The 18781-nt window shown below is 38.5% G+C and overlaps 1 protein-coding gene across 1 annotated transcript in view; it reads left to right on the forward strand.

Moving 5' to 3' along the window:
* Positions 1 to 18781, forward strand: part of KANSL1L (KAT8 regulatory NSL complex subunit 1 like) — a 61631-nt gene that overhangs the window by 19197 nt on the left and 23653 nt on the right. The window contains 4 exon segments of the mRNA XM_030951963.1: positions 2722 to 2863; positions 6562 to 6759; positions 9942 to 10063; positions 14349 to 14550. Of these exon segments, the coding sequence (XP_030807823.1) occupies positions 2722 to 2863; positions 6562 to 6759; positions 9942 to 10063; positions 14349 to 14550 (664 nt within the window).

The following is an 18781-nucleotide window of genomic DNA, read 5'->3' on the forward strand; positions in this document are numbered from 1 at the left end:
TGTGTAGCTGCCCAAGTCTTTGAGCAGGCACTGGGCATGGGGCAGCTTGGAGAGACAGAGAAGCTAAAATTGCTTCCTTTGGCCTGAGCATAGAATGTTTGTGCTTAGTTTGGTGGAAACCTTTCCTTAGAGTGGGGCCTAAGGACATTGTAACACAGGGTAATTAAATGCTGTTATTTAAATTATCATATAGAATTTAAAGCCTTAGGAAATACTTGCATAGTATTTTGGAACGAAGCAAAAATGTACTTAATATGTTTACCAGTGAATGTAATTAATTCAAGATTAAATATTGTGTCTAAGTGGAAAAAGAAATGCAGCCATTTTTGAAAAATAACTTGTGGTGTAGCTTGTTTATGTGTAAGACAGTAACATACAGAAGTTACAACATTTAACATTGCTTCTGCTGTCAGCTGTGGTTTGATATTGGTTGTGGATTCCCTTATGCCACCCTGATTTCATGCAGTGTAGGTGACATGAGGCCAGTTCTGGCCCTTTCCATTCTGCTTCTTGTTTCCCAGCTGTGTACAGGACACCTTGCTTTTCTTCTCATTTCCTTCCCTCTCCTCCTCAGTCTGTTTGAGAGTAGCTCACCTTTCTCCCCAGACTGTTGGATCTAGTTTAGGAGGTGAATCTGTTGGTGTGATTCATTTCCTTTTACCTCAGCTTTCTTTATACCATGTCCTGGTTTTTGGGATTTCATTGTTCATTTCCTCAACTGCCTTTTCAGAAAGGAGCAGAAATAAACCCCTCAGTACTCCAGTTAGGTTTTTCTCCCTTATCCTATTTATTCCTCTTTTTTTTTTGTTAAAATTATTAACTAGGGATTTTTATAGATTCATTAGGCAGCTCTTTTTTAGAACTAGCTTTTTGCCAGACCAGGGTCCTGAGACAAGTCTTAACTATTCCAGCCACCATGCTTGTGTGAACACATTTAATTAAAAACTTGGAATTCACATTGCCTCCCTTTCCCAGCCGAGTGTATTTTATGACTTTCAGGAGCACAAACATGCAAAAGCTGTCAATCCCAGAGAAGTTCTTGTCAGGAAGATCTGGTTAAAGCATAACTAGTTGGGACTTTTTACTCTTTGTTGGTAATAATGGGAAGATAAAGAAAAATAAAAAGAGGTCAGAAAAATAGATTTTCACAAGATGACTTCATATGCCTTTTTTTTCTAGGAGAAAATTACTAGTAGAATATGCAAAATGCAAGTAATTTATTATCATATATATTTACAGAGTTCTTGAAGTTTCTTTTTGATAGTAATCCAGATTTCTTCCTCGTAGTTTGTATTTAAATAGGATGTTTCAGTCACATAATTTAATATGTTCATTTTTTCTGTGTATGGGAGAGTTTAAGCTGGTGATAAATTATGTGGGAGGATAATTTATGTTAAAAAGGGATAAGATTATGTATTTTGGAGGCGATCTACCAGAGACTGTGTCTATCCCTACTCTTTATGATAGCTAAACTAGAATTAAGGTTCTGAAATTTTGAGTTATGTTTTATAATATTAGCCTTGAAAATGTTAGGATTCTCAAATTTGATGATTCATGCCAGGACAGGTCTAGCATCTTCTGCTTTATTATCTTTCTTTGTTGTTGAGATACTTGACACTAAATTCTGCATGAAACAATTACACTTGTATTATGTTCCTATGCCAGTTCATTTGGCATCTGCTATTTCTTGTCTCTTTTGTGATACTTCAGTGCTCTTCATTGCCTGGGGTGATGTATTCTGCATGTGCAAAAGTTACAGTGTCATCAAGAATCTAGATCCAGTCATTATCACAATAACTTGAGGAAAACCACTTATTTTCTACAAGTTTGATTTTTGTTTTTACAGTTTTTTAAGTCAGCTGTGGCAAACTACTTGATAGCTTCACTGGGGGAAAAAAACCACCAGCTGCTTTCTGTAAATAAATGAACTCTGTTAATGGTAGGATAGTAGGGGAAGTTACATACTAAAATACTACATTGTCTTGTCTGTGTTGCTTAAACTTATTGAATATTCAGATTGTTTGTTGCATGGTATGGTTTCCTCATTCATGTGTTTAATATGGAGGTTGAGTAATGTTTGCTGATACCACTGATGAATTTAGCATTATAAAATTAAGGTGTTCACAATGTCAGGTACCAGGAGGCATATTTTTTGTATTGCTACTATTGCTCTTACTACTATTTTAAACAGTAGTAAAAGTGACTAAACTAAACTGACACCGCTATTTATAAAAAAGCTTGAATAAAAGAAATTTAAACTACTTAGTTGGGTTTTTTTGAGCAGTGACCTGATATCTAGCTGGTCATTGCTGCATGATGTTTTATTAGATTCCAGTTGTTAGCAAACAATATTTGTGAAAGCTTGTAGGAGGAAGTATGGTGTAAGAGTTTGGATTCTTGCTGGTGGAGTTACTGGAATTCTTTACACATCTGTAATCAGCATTAACTGATATAGTTTGGTAGTTTATCCAGCTCTGAGTTTTATAATCCAGAACAAAACACTAGTTTAGTGTGGGAATAGCCAGTGAGCATGGACTGTACTGGTTTGGGCAAGTTCTGTTGCTACAGAAATAAGCTGATGTGAAACTGGATGGGTATAATCAGATATCTTCTGAAAGCAACTGAGATGCTTGCAACATGAGGCAGAGCAGCTGTCAAAAATGTTCTTGTGCAAATGTGGTTATCTTTATTTTTGGACTAACCAGCATTTTGTCTTCACAGCAGCTATACTTCTGAATGGAAGTGGCTTGCAGACAGAGCTAGAATTGGCAGCCGTTGGACATGGCTTCAAGCCCAGATTTCAGAACTAGAATACAAAATCCAACAACTAACTGACCTTCACAGGCAAATACGTGCCACCAAGGTATTGTCTGTAAGCTCATAAATGGGCTTTTCAAATCATCTTTTGATGTGTTTCTTGTAATATTTATGTATTTGGTTCCTTGTTGCTGTTCTTTTTTTTTTTTTTGCCCTAGATTTCTTGTGTCTGTGCAAGCTACCACCTGCAGAATTTAATGGGAAAGACATCTGGAGCTAAAATATGGCACCAGTATAGGACTGTGATTTGGGAACTTTTACCTTTTTGTACCTGTATAGTGATTTTGTTAGTGACTTTCAGGGCCCAGCACACAGTACTGTATTTATCACTGGTTTTTTCCTCTGCAGGAGAGGTGAGATTGCCTTCTCAGATGGGATGGTCAGTTATTTGTTTTTGTGCTGTGGGCTTTCAGGGTGGGATTTTTGTTACTTGCAGTGCATGTTTATTCTGAGGATAGATGGTTAATGTTTGTACAGCACTTTGAACAGGTCAAAGATTAATAATTACTAAAATTCCAATGTGTGTAATTCATGTACTAGTTTTTGTAAATTGAGCTGCCTAGTCAGTGGGAAAGTGACATTCCTAAACCATTAGTAATCTAGCTATCAATTTAATGGGTTCCTCAGGTCATTCTGACATAAAAGAAGCCAAACCTGTGTGAGGTGGTTTGATAGTGAGGGGTTTTAGAGCAGGGCTCTTTGACTCTCCATCAGTGAGCCTCATGTGGGTTCTCTGATGTGTCTTGGGATCAGATAAGCACAATTGAGAGGAGCAAGAAGATGCTTCAGAGTTTATGTGGTGGAACATGAGACTTAGAGGGAGTTTAAAAAGAGAGGAAAATCACCTCAGAGAGCATTTCCCTCTGAACAAATAAAGAATAATTATTCCAGCTTCTCCTTTTTGCCCTCAGAGCCCTTCCTTTCATATCCAGCTTGTCCCTGGTCAGGTTTTTTGTTACAAAGAAATGAAGAGCCTTTGTTTAAGAGTCTGTGTAAGGAGATTTTATATTTTGGTGAAGGCTGAGAATGCCCATGGTTTGGTGTTGCCCTAAATACCAGATGCATGCACAGTCTTACACCCAAAAGCTGTCAGCCTTTATGATGTCACAGGTCAGATGAACTACAGAAGATTGAGAAATAGATATCAGAGAAATGAGAGGAAAAACATGATTTTAGTCACACATTTTCTTTAGGTGGTATGTTAGTTTGGAGCCAAGTCATCTTCCTGGTGGAGATTTTTAGTGACATTCCTTTCTGAAACTCCATGTCCATTTTACCAGCTGTGGTATTTAGTGTTTGGCACTGTGTCCCATAGTGAAGCAAGCACCTATTTTCTTCAGATGGGATTTTTTTTTGTGTGTACATGTTTATAGTACCCCAGTGCAGCAGCTACAGAAGGACATGTGGGCTGATAGAAGAGCTCTTTGTTTTCATTTAGTGGCTGCAAGGAATTACACAATATCATTAGAATTTGTATGCTGTTTAATGGTTTCAGATTGTTTTTTATGTGCTTTGAGTGGAAAAAAAAAGTGATTCATAGCCAGGGAACAATGATTTCAAGCAAAAGGCTTCTCCTTGAGCACCATAGTGCAATAGGAAGGGACATGAGTAACTTGTGGGCTGTTTCCTGGCCTACTACAGTGTGTCTTCTCCATCTCTACAGACACAGAAGTAGTACCTCTGGGTCTTTGAGAGTCCTTTCATTAAAAAAAAAACTATATCTGCAAAACAAAACAATTCCATTTGGGGAGGAAGGGAGTCATTGCCAAAACCTATTGATTGTAACCCATTTGTTGTAATATAGCCTGTATTAGTCTTCTGAATTCTTTACTCTTCCTCTTTTCTTCTGTGCCTATTCCATCTCTCCTGTTCCATACACTCTGTCAATTTCCCTCTTCTTTTTCTGCTTTCCTCTTCCCATGCTTGGTAAACAAGTTTCTAAGACTTCAAAAAATAAAATTCCATTGGAAACATGTGTGTGTGTATGTCCCTCTTTTCAACACTTTTAATTTGTGTCTTCCCATTCCTCTGACCTCAGAATTTCAGTTTTAGACCTTTTAGACTCTCTGTGGTCATGACTTATAATCCTTTTACTAAAAAGACCTAAAGATTCTAAGTTCTAAAGGAGTTTAAAGCTGTTGAACTAGCTTGTCCTTCTGTTGTGGCACACAAGAATGAGTTCCCTACTTGAATTTCCTTGAATGTACTGCTCATAGCATGCTGCTGGTCTGGATTTGTGTCCATCTGCTGTAAATGGAAAAGTGCAGGTGATGATCTATGTGGAAAATCCAGCACTGACTTGAAGGACATTCAGAATCTTTGTGCCTTTTTTAGGCGTTAAACCAAACTTTCGAGCACCTTTGTTTATTTTTAGAGAACATCTTTATTCTCAGCTTTGAATTTATAATTCAAACAATGGAATAAGTTAGGCACAGTGAGAGGAAGACAATTTGACTTTTTCTCCTAGTCTCCTCTTTGAAGTCTCTTTGAGACTTATTTTTATGTTTTAAGGCCAGTTATGCTGAGGCAGCAGTAAAGGTCTTGCTGAAACTCCAGGATCCTTAGTTTTCCACAGCCACAGCCTGGGTGAAGTCTGTCTTGGTGAAAGAAATAGCAATATGGCTTCCTTGTGTTCACATTATAGCATTCTTCCTTGTCCTTTGGTTGAGTGGAATATTCTCATTAGGAAGGCAAATTTGAGGTAGAATTATAATGATCCCATTCTTTTAATATCTGCTTGATATTTGAGTTACACTTGGTACTTTAAAAGCAAATGAGTTCTTTCCCTTTCTCTTTGAAAAAAGACTGGAGAGGTTTGATAGCTGTTTCTGGTATTAAATATATTTGCTCAAGATAATGACAAACCAAGGAACTATTTGAGGACTGGGTTTGACTGTCACAAGGTTATTTTTGCTTTCATTTTGTTTAACATTTTATCTTTTTAAACCAACTGATACATTACCTAGGATTATACTAGAGACTTGTATTTTTCTAATCTGTCATGTGGAAAACACAATAGGGGTATTATTTTTCTAGTTCCATTTATGAAACTGTTATTTCCCTACCATATAAAGTTATATTTATCTTATTAGGTGGTGCTTTAGATGGTACACCACATCTGAGACCACATTTGTGGAAATGGTCTTGAAAATAGTAACAGTGCTAGAATATTTAGGAGAGTTACTTTTAATTGTGAAACGCTAAAAATGCTCACCTTAAAAAAATCAGTTATTAAATTTTAAAATGCTTGTGTTTAGAATTGTGTCATTTCTACTACATAAAAATAACAGCCTCAATGTTTTGCACAGAACATGGATAGGAATAAGAGAAATAGAGCGCTTTAAAATGTCTCCAGTAGAGTTTATTGACTGCAAAGACTAAAACCAAGTTCAAATCAAAGGGTGATCATTTTTAGAGAAAAACCTCCTCTTAAATCAGCAGGCAAATTATTGTATAATATTCTAGTAAGTATGAATTTCTGATTTGAATTTTGGCACAGATGTTTAAGCAGTGGTATAACACTGGAGGGATTGCTGTTACAAGGAGTAGCATAATTGATGTAGGTTTTTTTTTAATGCCTATTACTTCCATATTTTAGCTGTGAAGTGTATTTAAAATCTAGCTAAGTGCTTGAAAATCATCAGGAGGATTTAAGAGAAATGTGCCAGGTTTGACTGCCCCTTAAAAATTATTTAGGAGGCTTAATCTGTTGTCAACCAACCGTGTTCAATTGCTGTTGTCTAGGGGATGGTGGTCTTAGAAGAATTCCCATTTCCAAAAGACATTTTGAAGAAGCAGATCCAATTGACAGAGCAAGAAGCTTTATTAAACGCCACAGGGAATTGCCATGCTGCCATTGAGAGCCAGGATTCTCTGCCAGAGCATGACTTTGAAATGTCACCCAGCAGTCCCACCCTGCTTTTACGAAACATAGAAAAACAGGTAAAGTAAAACAAAACTCAGCTGGCAGTTGAAACAAGGGGGGGTGGAAATTTAACTAGGAATAAAAACCAATTTTAGGTTTAGCTAGAATCTGCTTGTTTAGTCTTTTAACTTGTGTACTCACAAAAAGGTCTGCAGAGAGAACAAAAGATGTTCAAGACTACTTAAAAAAGAGTGCAGACATCCAAACTAAAGAGAGATAAGAAGAGGCCCCATCAACCTTGAGGCTGAAACAAACACAAATAATAAATCTGGGTTGCAAACACCACATTACAACTACATGACTGAAAAACTGCACAGGCTCCTAAAATTGATAAGGCAGTTCAATGCATATGCATATACAGCAAGTTAGAGGATAAAGTAAACTCAGAATTTTCAGGGGTGTGCGTGTCCTTGGGGAACAGTGCTGAAATAAATCATACCAACTTTACAACTTGTACAAGTTGTGGAGTTTCCACACATCATCAGTGAAGCCAAATGATTGACTTCAGAAATAGGGAGGTTCCATGGTGATGACTTCCAAAAAGAAAGGTATTTTGCATTCCTGGGATTGGGTGGTGATTAATTGAAGGGTTTAAATAACTACTCTGTACAGCAGGTTTACAAATTAACCTTTTATTTCTAATGTGTCTGTGTTACCACATTGTTTCCCTCCAAGGGGCACAGAACAGCCTCTAAAAACCATCCACAAACCTGCTCCTGCTTTATAGTCAGGTCAGTGTAGAGTTTCCACAGGTTGTTTCAGGAAAAGCTTTATGTGAGATGAAAGAGAACAGCTGACAGCAGAGATATATTGCACTTGAAATTAAAAAAAAAAAAGCTTCAGCAGAATACAGTTGTTCATCTGCCTTTTCAAACATTGTGGGACTCTGGTTTGGAGCTGAGGAATTCCAGGTGCTTACTGGGTACAGTGGAGATGTAGTTGTGAGCAGAGTTTTGCTTTGCAGTGTGCAAAATGGCTGTTTCCATGGTTGATTCCAGGAAATATTATGTAGAATCCAGCAAGGTTTTCTTTTGCCTGAAAGTACATAAAGGATGTGGTAGGATCACATTGCTGAAGGAGATACTGGAAATTTGTTGTACAGAATGAATTTATGCAGTTTATGTGAAACAAAGCCACTGTGGGGCATTAATTTGTTGCTCTGCTGTTCTACATGAACTCTGGTCATACCCACATTTTTTAAAAGGGGTATAAGTAATAGCATTAAGTACTAGTGCCTATTTCTGAATCTCTGTGCCAATTTTTCTTATTTGATAGTCATACTTTCCTGTTCTTAAAAAGCTTCCTCTGGTTGATAAATCTTATCCACCACAGGCAGGAGTGAGGAAGCAATGAAACAGGAACTTTATATGCTCAGGGCTGGCAATTGCATAAGATAACTCGAAGAGCATTTTTAGAAGCTGATGAATGGCCCCTCTTGTAAGTGGTGGCTTGGAGAATTTAACACACTTTTCAGTAAGACTTTTGACAATTCAAGGGATAGTGCTCTGTTTCCTGGTCCCCAAGTAGCCACAAATTTGGTCCAAGGGGTGCAAGAACTTTGATGATCTGAAAATCACATGGAAGTGGACTAACATATCTCACACAACACATTGGATCTCTTCCCTTTTACACCACTAAAAGCCTTGAGGTTTGATTGCCTTTTTGACTAGCAGTTCTGTTCTTAACTCTGAAAGTCTGAGCTTCTTGTTCAGTGTCAGGAGCAACAATGCTGCAGCCTGAAGAACATCCTCAGATATTCCCACAGAATTCCTCAGTCTGGTATTAAAGTATTCCTTTGTTAAAAATAAGGAATTTTGCTTGTGAACCAAAAGAAAAATAGAACAAAAGTGACTAAGGCTGGCAATTTTTATTAATACTGTTTTCAAGTCCTTCTCATAGCTATATGTATGTTTTTCTTTGTGATTTGGAAGTCTGCCTATTTTTTTAATACCCTTATATTCAGTGGAGACTACTCCTTACAGAATGAATTCTGCTGAGATTTCTAAATCAATCTGGTAACTATTTTACTGGCATCTTATTTGCTTTGCCCAATTCTTTCATAATAGACTTGCTATTTCTATGCTTTAATATCCATCCCTGAATTTTTTATTCTGATGAAATTTTTACCTGACTACATCACCTAAATGTTGACAGAAAATATGTGAGTTGTAATAAAACAAAAAAAAATTCTTCCTCTTTCTGCATAAATATAAATCTAAAATGTAAGGAGAACTTACTAGATAAACTCTAACAATTCATGTTTTAAACATTCTTAGTTCTGACTGAAAATCCAGCAAAGTAATGCAAAAGGTTGACTTTTTAAAAAAAAAAAAGAGGTATGCCATTTCAGATACATTTAATTTCTGTTCAGTGTGCAGAACACAGTTTCCTCTAAGCAAGCTACATTTATTGTGAGAATAGCCTTTAAGGTCTGACATTTAAAACAAAAAATCATTGTGAAATGTTTTTGGAATCAGTCCACAATTCATTGCTTTGGAAGGAGTAATTCTAAGTCTTAACAAATTGGCTACATTTGTTTCATTTGTTTTGGGTCAGTTTTGAAAGTCAGGGTTTTTTTGCAGGAGAACAGGGTGGCAGGGTGGTTGCCTCTTGTTCTATTTTGAGGACACCAAAGATCTTACCCATTCTGTCTGTCATTACAATAATCCTCAAGTAGTTAGTTACACTTCCTTTTATAAAAACACCTTTGTCAAACCGTAATAAGCAATGAAGAAGATTCTTTTAAGAACAAAAACGCTTTGAGTGAACAAAATGTACAATGAAAAGACAGTTGACCTTTTTTTTCCTCCTGTTGAAATGCTTGTCAAATGGCCAGTTAGCAGCTCTGGCTGCAGCTGTTGTAATATCAGCTGTAGAGTGTTCTGGTTTCTTTTTTTCCTTTTAAAGACCTTTGGTTACAATACTGAGGTCACTGATATATTCAGGGTACTACTTCAAGTGTATAAACAATGCTCAGGGTTGTGGTGGTGTTTTGTGGGTGTTTTATTTGGGTTTTGGTAAGGTTGAACATTATAATTGTGAAAGAAAACCATACCACCATGGTTATTCACAGAAAGAAACTAAATTATTCCATGATGTATAGGACTGAAATCCTAAGTAGGAAAACAAGAGCCCAGCACCTTTGAGCTGTTGAGTCTGGATAAGTCTGACTGTCTTTAATTTTAATTTTTTTTTCCAGAGTGCACAACTAAGTGAAATCATCAGCAGCCTTATTGCTCCACTCAATCTGTCTCCAGCTTCTTCATCTCTTTCATCCAAGACCTGTAGACACAGACAGCTGGTCAATGGTATCTCCTTCAGGTGGGTAACAGTGTGGTAGTTTGTGGTTTTTTTGAGAATAACTTTTGGTAAAGTTATTATATGGAACTAATAACCATTACAATATTAAATAAGAAAAAAAGAGCTGCTTTCTGCAGGCTTCAAGAGAAGTCAAGTCTTGATTGTAAGGTTGAAAATAGTAGGGTTTTGTGTTCTTCCCAAAGATACCGTAAATGTATAGTCACTATAACTATTTAAGTACTTGGAAGATGAATCTGTGAAGTAGTGAAAAAATATAGGAACAAATTTCGTGTGATTGTTTGAGACTTAATGCATTCTGTCATAACAAGTGCAGCTTTATTTCTGGAAAACTGACAAACTAGATTAGTAGAACACATAAGCAATGTCACATGTCTCAGCAGGGGTCAGTGTCAGGGTGGTAACTTCATTAATTTTAAGCAGATCAGTCTTCAATAAAAGGCCAAATTTATCTTTGCCACCCACATTTTCAGGAATTTGGCGATACTATTTTCCATTCAAGGTATTTTGTTCTGGATGGACATACCTTTCAGGATGACTATAGGTGGAAATTATTATTTTAGAAAAATGTTTCTCAGTGCTAGTCCATACTGGTAGATAATTCTCTCTTTTATTCAAAGATTTTAAATACAGTACAAGCTGTAATAAGTATTAGTTTCAAAACAACATTAAGGTAATTGAATACAGTTAAAAAAAGATCTAGGTGTGTTGGATATTTCTCCTGAGACACTTGTAATGTGATTTTTGAGGATGCTGTTAATTAAGATCAGGTGGATGAAGAAACTGTTTCCGAGTAGAACTGGCGTGTTTATGGCACAGTGTGCAGCAGAACATAATTCCCTGGCTCCTGACTCCAGGAAGAGCTGGCCACACCGTCTGTTCCAGCTTTGCTGCAGAGGCTGGAGCCTCCCACTAAGAGATTATAGTGAGCAGCTTGGATGGGCAGCTCCTTTAGCTGCCTTCTGTTCCACAGTGTTTGTGTGATTCTGCCCTAAATTTAAGGTTGAAGGAGTCCTGGCTTGTGGCATCCCTGCTGCTGGTGTATCAGTTGTTTACAGGTGATGTAGGAGAAAATCAGAAGGTTACTCTCAGATGTGGACTAAAAATAGCCCTTAGATAGGAGTTGCTAATAGAGATGGGTGTGTGGAAGAAGAGAGTCATTTAGGCTGTGTCTTGAATCTGACACTTTTCATGAGATATATGAGGAAGAATTCCTGCTTTTAAAAATGTTTTTAGGAGTGTAGGAAGTTAACTTCATGATGAGAGACTCTAATGATGTAACTTCAAGCCAATTCTCTTCTTATTTATTAGTCCAAAGTTAGTCTTTCCATTTCATGTGTAACACACTGCTTGCTCATGGACCACTCTCTAAGGTTGGTTGTTTTCTACTTATGACCTAAAAAAGTCCAAAGAAAAATGTTAGGACAATTTTCTCAGTGCTGTAGCTCTAAACTGTGGTTTGGCAAGGTAGGTGTTGGAAAGGACTCTCAGAGATTTTGGGGCTTTCTAGATGCTGTCTTAAACATGAATTAAACAGTTAATTTTAAATTTTTACTGCTTATGAAGTGTTTTGAAATCTGCCTATAAATATTGTTCATTAAAGATGCATGAAATAGAGTGGTTAACATGAGAATCCTGCAAGGAAATTCACTGCCTCCTACTTCTGGAGGTTTTTTGAGTGTGTTTCAGGTTTTTGGTGGCATTTTGTTGTTGTAGTTGCTGTGTGTTCAATTAATTGAATTAACTTATTAGTTAGTAATTGACTTGCTGCAGTTAACTTAATTCTTAGCTGCTTCTCCTTGCTTTTTCTAGAGTTTATTCTGACTGTATTCGGTATTTCAGAAAGCAGAAATCAAAATCAAATGGAAAATAAGGGGATTCTTTTGTTTTTCAGAGGGGGAAAAACAGATGATAGCAATTTTCACTTAAGTAAGTTCTTGAAATTAGTTGTAGGCTGTTGATGTGAAAACCACAATTTTCCATTTTAAAGTAGGTTTAAACATGAGATGCTCTGGGGTTGGTAATTGTGGGGTTGCAGTACAGTTGGTTACATGGGCTGTTCACAGAGGAAGTGGAGGTGCCTGGACAGTTCCTGGTTGATTAAATATGGGTAACCTTGAATTGCCATCTGTCAAGGCCTAATTACATTAGTGCCTTCTTTTTTTGTGTTCTTTTCCTTGCTCATTTAAATCTAGGTGCCAAGATTAAAAAGAAAATAGAAATTTGCTTTTTAAACCAGAGCATTGCATGAAGGTAGATGCTCACAGAAGCAGTTCCCTAAGTGATACCCACTTTCTTATGAAGGGGGAGGAAGGAAAAATTTAATTCTTCAGGACAAATAGTGCCTGTCTGATGGCTTTCTGTGCAGGTTGGGAACAAGAAAGGCAAACTTATGAGCTTTGAAAGGAGCATTCTAGCAAATTTATGACTTTCACATCTGGCCATGGTTCATTTTGCTCTTCTGTCGAATCACATTTTGAAAAATACTCAGACTAAGATCAAACCAATTGGATAACTCAGAGCTTCATTGGGAAATCTTCTACACAAGTGGCAGGAAAACCCCACTGCCATGTACTGGAGCTCCAGGCCACAAAGATGAGATCTCTTCATCTGAAACTGGAGTGGTGCAATGCTGCAAGGCACAGGAGGGTAAACACAGCAGATGTCAGAGACTGCAGGGAAATTACCAAGGGCCTTGGCAGACCACCAGAACAAAGGCAGGAATCACAGAAGTTGAAGAGCCAGGCTGAGGAGCTTTTTGTACTAATTTATCTGTCTAAGTTGTCTCTCACTTAAGGGAGAGGTATGTGGAAATCCACAAGTTGAGCTTGGGACCATCTGACTTAGAAAATGTTTCTGAGAATTCAGAGAGAGTATTTTAAGAAATCTTTTCCATGGACTGTTAACCTTGTATTTCTTTCTCAAGCCTTAAAAATCCAGTGTTAACATTAAGAATGTCATGCCTCAGTATTTTGGGCTTTTTCTTGGCACTTACTGGTATGTTCCTCTAAATGCTTTGTACAATCCCTCTGTTAATTAGCATGTTGTTTTCATGTGTCTGTGTTGCTTATTGGATTATATTGCTGTGTCAGGAAGACAGCTCAAATTCAAGCCTGTAAAGCCTTGTTACCACTCCAACACAGCATGGGATGGTGTTTAATCACACTTCCATTACAAGCCCTTTCATTTAATAAAAATATACTGATAAAAGAATACCACCTGTCAAAAAAGATTTATAAGTGGCCTTGTAATAAATTCATTTTCATGTTCTATTGTGTCACAACTTTACTAATAAAACTGGGACTTGTTACAAGACAAAATAATCATTTGTGCAGATAGATGACCTGTTATGAACCAAGGCCAAAATATCTTGTGTAGTTGCACTGCTCAGACAGTCCAGAGCTGTGATCAAGGTCTTCAGTATTGTAAAAATAAAAACACACTGGAGGGCTTTTTGCAGCAAGCCTTCAACTTTGCAGGCAGATGTTGATATAAATCAAATATAAATAAAATCAGGAATACCTATAGCAGGGGAGTTCATTTTCCATTGAGTCATTCCCACCCAAATGGGAGAGTGTTTTAAATTCTTGCCTTGTGATGTTGTCTGTTCTGGTCACCAGCCAGGCTGTAGGTTGGTGAGAATGGTGTGAGGTTGTTCTACACATAAATGCAGGGGCTTACACAGCTTTTGGCCCTATCTTTGTGCTTGATTTTGACTATCCACACTTGAAGTTGTTGAGTTCCTAATTTTGATACAAATGTTTCACAGTGAGTTGCAACCTTGTGCTGAATGATCACTGGTTTGTGAAGCTTTACTTAGGTTTCAGTTCTTCAGCAAAACCAGAAAGTCTTGAAAGTATTAGGACGGAACTCTAGGTCTCCTTGATGTTAGCATGACTGCTGTCTAATGGAACATCAATATGAAGGGAAATATTAATTGTCACTTGAAACTCATATGTGTGAAAAATATTAGAGAGTTCTTGAATTTGTAAAAAACAAAACTAGATATATGCTTGAGGGCTTAACTTCTTTTTGACATTTGTTACTGTTAGCACAAAGGTGAAGAACAATGATAAGCTCCCTTTCCTGACCTGACATGAAAGTAATTAACTAGCAAACAAAGCACATACACAATTGTCTGAAACAGCATGCTAAAACCTTGTGGTGTTTATAAAATTCTCTTAGAATTAGATAGCTAATGCTAATCAGTGTGTGAAATCTTGGCCTGTGCATGCGGAACATATCTGATATTTTGTATTTCCTCTCCTCATTATTCATGAAACTGCAGAGCTTCAGACAATAGAGAGGTGTCCTCTTCAGGCAGCTGGCTGCTTGACCATCAGCACATCAAGAAAAGAAGAAGAGACAGGACAAGGCTCAGGTCTGTCTCTGTGACTAATGTGAGCACATCTGCCCGGACAAGGCCCCTTCACAGTTTCCAGAAGAGGAAACTCTACAGAATGCACAGTGCCTGTCACTGGAATCAGCAGGTAGGCCCTTGTCTCTCTGTCTGGGAGAGAAAACCAGAGTCCAGCTCCTGGATCAGGATGTGTCTTGTCTGCTGTGCCAGGGGAATGGTGCACGTTGTGCTGCTCATTTGTTGCGTTCAGGGACCATGAGGGTGTGTGGTGGCAGTCCTGCATGTGTCTGCAGGAGCTCAGAGTTAATCAGTTGAACATCAAAATTGAAGATAGCTCAGAGTCCTGCTTATCAAATCAGTGTGATCTATGATTGTCTTTAAAGCCCTTGTACAATCTAAGAGACAACTTGAGAGTTCTTTTGGAAGCCTGACTGCTCAGGAGACAGGCTACAGTGTAAAGCATCTGCCTGCTTGTTTTCAGAATATTGGTTTTAGCTACAGGAAAGTGTACACAGCTGGTGGTACATTATTTTCTAGGAAATTGAATTGCAATATCTTAATCTTGTTTCCATTTTTGCTGTTTCTCATTAGCTATATTGCCTTTTTCATGACACAAAGAGTCTTTAAAACTCCTAGAATTTTATGCATTACAGAGAAATTAATATTTTAAAATGGAAGAAAATCACATTGTCTTGTGCAGGGCAAGGCTATCTGCTTACATCTGATATTAATAGCATGTTGCTGGTAAGAATATATAATGAGTTTAGCTGGGGTGCTTAAAGAAACAGTCTAATTTGGGAGCAGAGACACTATGAACTCATTCTTTAGAGCAGTGGTAATCCCAGGAGGTTTTAATTTCTTGATTTTACTTTGCCTTTTTAAGTGTAGTAATGAGGGAAATCTCTAACTGTCTAGGATTTACTAAGTGTGCCAGTGGTCTGGGGAGCAATTTCCCATGCAAGGATGTTCTGTGCTGATTTAGCATTCTCTGCAAAATGGCAGAGGTGTCCTACTTTTAGCAAGATACTTTATTGAAAAACTGTCCAGTTTCTTATTTGTTTGAGCTCCCAGCTTCCTGGCAGTGGGGCTTAAAGACTTGGCAACCTGCCTGGAAGGTTTGGGCCAGGGGGGTGGTGAGTGAGGCTGGGAGCTCTGCCTTCTCCTAGGTGCTTAGCCTTTCCATCTTCCTTGCACTGACCAAGGAGGCTCTTGTGGACTTGGGCTTAGTGTTTGCTATGCAATCCTCTCACAGAGGTTGGAGACCTCATGCTGTGGCTCCAGCTGCTTCTTGCAGCTGTGAAGAGAGCTCCTTAGCAAGAGACTGAGGGCTTCCCCTTCCTTTGTCTTAAACATGAAGGGTTTTCACTCCAGATGCAGTTTCTAAATAGCAGGGCTTTCTGGAAGCCTCTTGTCTTGCAGGTTCAAGTATTTCATATTTCTGCAAGCACCTGCCTTTGTCTCTGTGATCTGAGAAGTGGGCCAGGTCTAGTGAATATCAGTAAAAGCTTGTGATCAGGAACTCCATGTCTGTGGCGTGACAGCAGGAGTTCAAGGCAGAGTTTACATTTTTACCTTCAACCAAACTTAGCTTAGCTGCTCTGCATGCTTGATACTTTACCTTGACTTGTAGGCTGCAAAGAAAGATTTATAATTAACCTTTGGCTGTAGACTACGAGCAAAAAGTACATTTTTAGGTTACTAGTTAAGGCTTCAAGTACCAGAGCTGGTGCAACTGTGTGTCTGCTCCATACTCTTGACATCTCTGGTGACTTATATTAACCCAGCTTCAGTGTCTCTGTCCCAAAACTGCAGAGATGTCCCAAAGACAGTGGGGTAAATGTAGGGAATGTTATTTCTGCTTACTCAGAGGAGCAGAAATACTTACTTACTTACTGCAGCTCTCAGCTCAAACCTCTGTGTTTAGACTCTGCTTTTGAATGTCCTTTCCATGGAAAGTTAACCAAGAGGCAATGTGGAGAACTACATCATGGGCTACAAACAGATTCTGTAGCTCTTTTTCCTTGAGAAAATAAGAAATTATGGCAGCAATCGAGTTGTCAGCTTCAGTCATCATGCAAGTGCCAAACTCAGTTAAGTTTTAAAAAATAAGGTAAAGCAGGGAACAAAGCCTCTCACACAATGTTGGTTGAAAACAAAGGATCAGGGATTCTGCTAAGGAAGTAAGTGATAAAATTAGACTGGACATTTCCAGCACATTCTGACAACCAAACCTAAATCAGTATCAAGGTTTTAAATTAAGAGTCATCAGCAGTGTATCATACATTCAACAAATCTTACTCTAACAGGCCCTGTCACTTTCTTAGTCCTGCACTTGCTACACTTGGTTACCCAGCTGTTGATGAGATTGCTCATCCTGTAATGAAAGAGCACTGGCCATCAGCCCAGGCTGCCTTCTGGATTAGGCAGATGTTTAAGGGTAAGGATGCAAAATGGGGAATGGTTTCTGGGATTGATATCTAGTTTTCTCTGAAAATGCATTTATATTCCCCAGAGTAATCCAGCAAATTTCCTCTGATCTTTCACAGAAAAAATGAGTAACTTCTTAGCATATAGGAAATACTTGGATTTTTAATGTAACATTAGTGTGCCTTCTCTAGCAAGTGCCTCTCCCATATTTCCTCAAATTTAACATCTTTATATAACCCCTGGTACCACAATCTGTGAGGACCCCCATTTCTTTAACATCACTGGCCTGAAAACAAGCTGGGGATCTTGCAGCAGATGTGGAATTAACAAATTCCAGCTTGCCAAAATCAGAGGAGCAAACTGAATCTCCTGAATGTTGCAGCTCCTGGTGGTGCCTGGTTTGAACAGCCAGTGAGCAGTGCCTGGCAGTCCTGAGGGAAGATGTTGGTCTGCAGAGCAATTTGAGCAAGATGGTGACTAAAGAATTATGAGCAGAGAATCCCAGCAAAATGCAGACCTCTGTGTGTGGAACATTAAGAAATGCTGGGATAGCTTTGAGGAATTTGCAGTTGGGATTTCATTGCAATGCCTGGTTGTACCTTTGTGCGTCTGAATGGCATTCAGAGTGTCATCCCTCACATCTCTTCAGATTCATTTGGGAAGCTCATTCTCCCCCCTCACCCCCCTAGCATCCATGTTAGGAGAAGTAAAGTATGAAACTGAATTGCTGTGCCATCTGTTAGTTCATAAGGTCACTGGGAAGGCAGCCACATTTTTTCTCTTATCTCCTGCCATGCCACATACATTTACAATGAGTGTGTGTGACCTAGAAGCCTCCCATTGCCTGTGGAGAGATGCCCTATATTGTCCTCTGCTGTTTCTTTTCTGAAAAGGACTGCACCTTCCCCTGCTGTCCTAGTTAAATGGTGCTTACACAGGGTAGTATCTAAAAGAAAATACAGAAGTCTGTGAAACTCTAGATGACCTTCCAGACTGGCAAGATAGACTGCAGATAAATAAAACAGGATGCAGGGTGTTTGGTTTATCTGCCACCATGCAGTATCCTCAGGAACTTGAAACAGCCTTTGGGGCCAAATCCATTTGTCCCCTAATTTAGAATGACTAAGTACCACAAGATGATCCCTGAGTCATCATTTGGCCTTGGAATCTGTTTTGTATCTTTCTTCTTTATCTAAACAGCTTCGTGAGAGCTTAGGCCATTTCTTGCTTGTGAGTCACGCACAACAAACCCTGGGATTGGAGTCGGTGCTTCAGTCTAGAGGACAGGATTGTAGGGGTGCCTTTCTTCAGCATGATGTTTGAATGAATGCATGATAAAACTTGCATGGAGAGCAGCACAAAGGAGAAAGCTGCAGGTGTGATCTAGTCGGAGGAGACAATGTTTGCAGGTGGGAGTTGGAAGCCTGAGAGTGCTGTGTTCAAAATGTTGGATCTGCCCCTCGTTTGCGTTGTCACAGCTGGCAAGTCACAGCCTCTGGGTCATTGTCTCCAATAAAATGCGTGCCATGTAGTTTCAGTGCTAAGAAAGAAGGCCAAAAATGTCTAAACATTAAAACCCAGAAGGTGTGTAAGTAGCAGGTTGGTGTCAGGACTGTAAGGCACAAACACCTATTAAATCATATCTCAGTGGTTGTTGCATTTATAACTGCCTTCCTCCCCCACCTCACATTCTCCAGTCTAATGCCTTGTGCTTCTGCAAATGCTTTTCCTATAGTGAGGAAAATTGTAGCTCTGTTAGCTCTGTTCCTTGCTTTTTTTTTTGTCTGCACTTGAAGGAACTAAATTATCTGTGACATACTAAAAGTTTTAAAAGCAGACAAGTGTTGTACTAGTCAGAAACTCTCAGAGAGGTTTGCTTAGCTGACATGCCCTGATGTTTACTTTTTTGCTGTTTTATCTGTGTGACTTGCTGC

This window comes from Camarhynchus parvulus, chromosome 7, assembly GCF_901933205.1.
Source record: "Camarhynchus parvulus chromosome 7, STF_HiC, whole genome shotgun sequence".
NCBI lineage: Eukaryota > Metazoa > Chordata > Aves > Passeriformes > Thraupidae > Camarhynchus > Camarhynchus parvulus.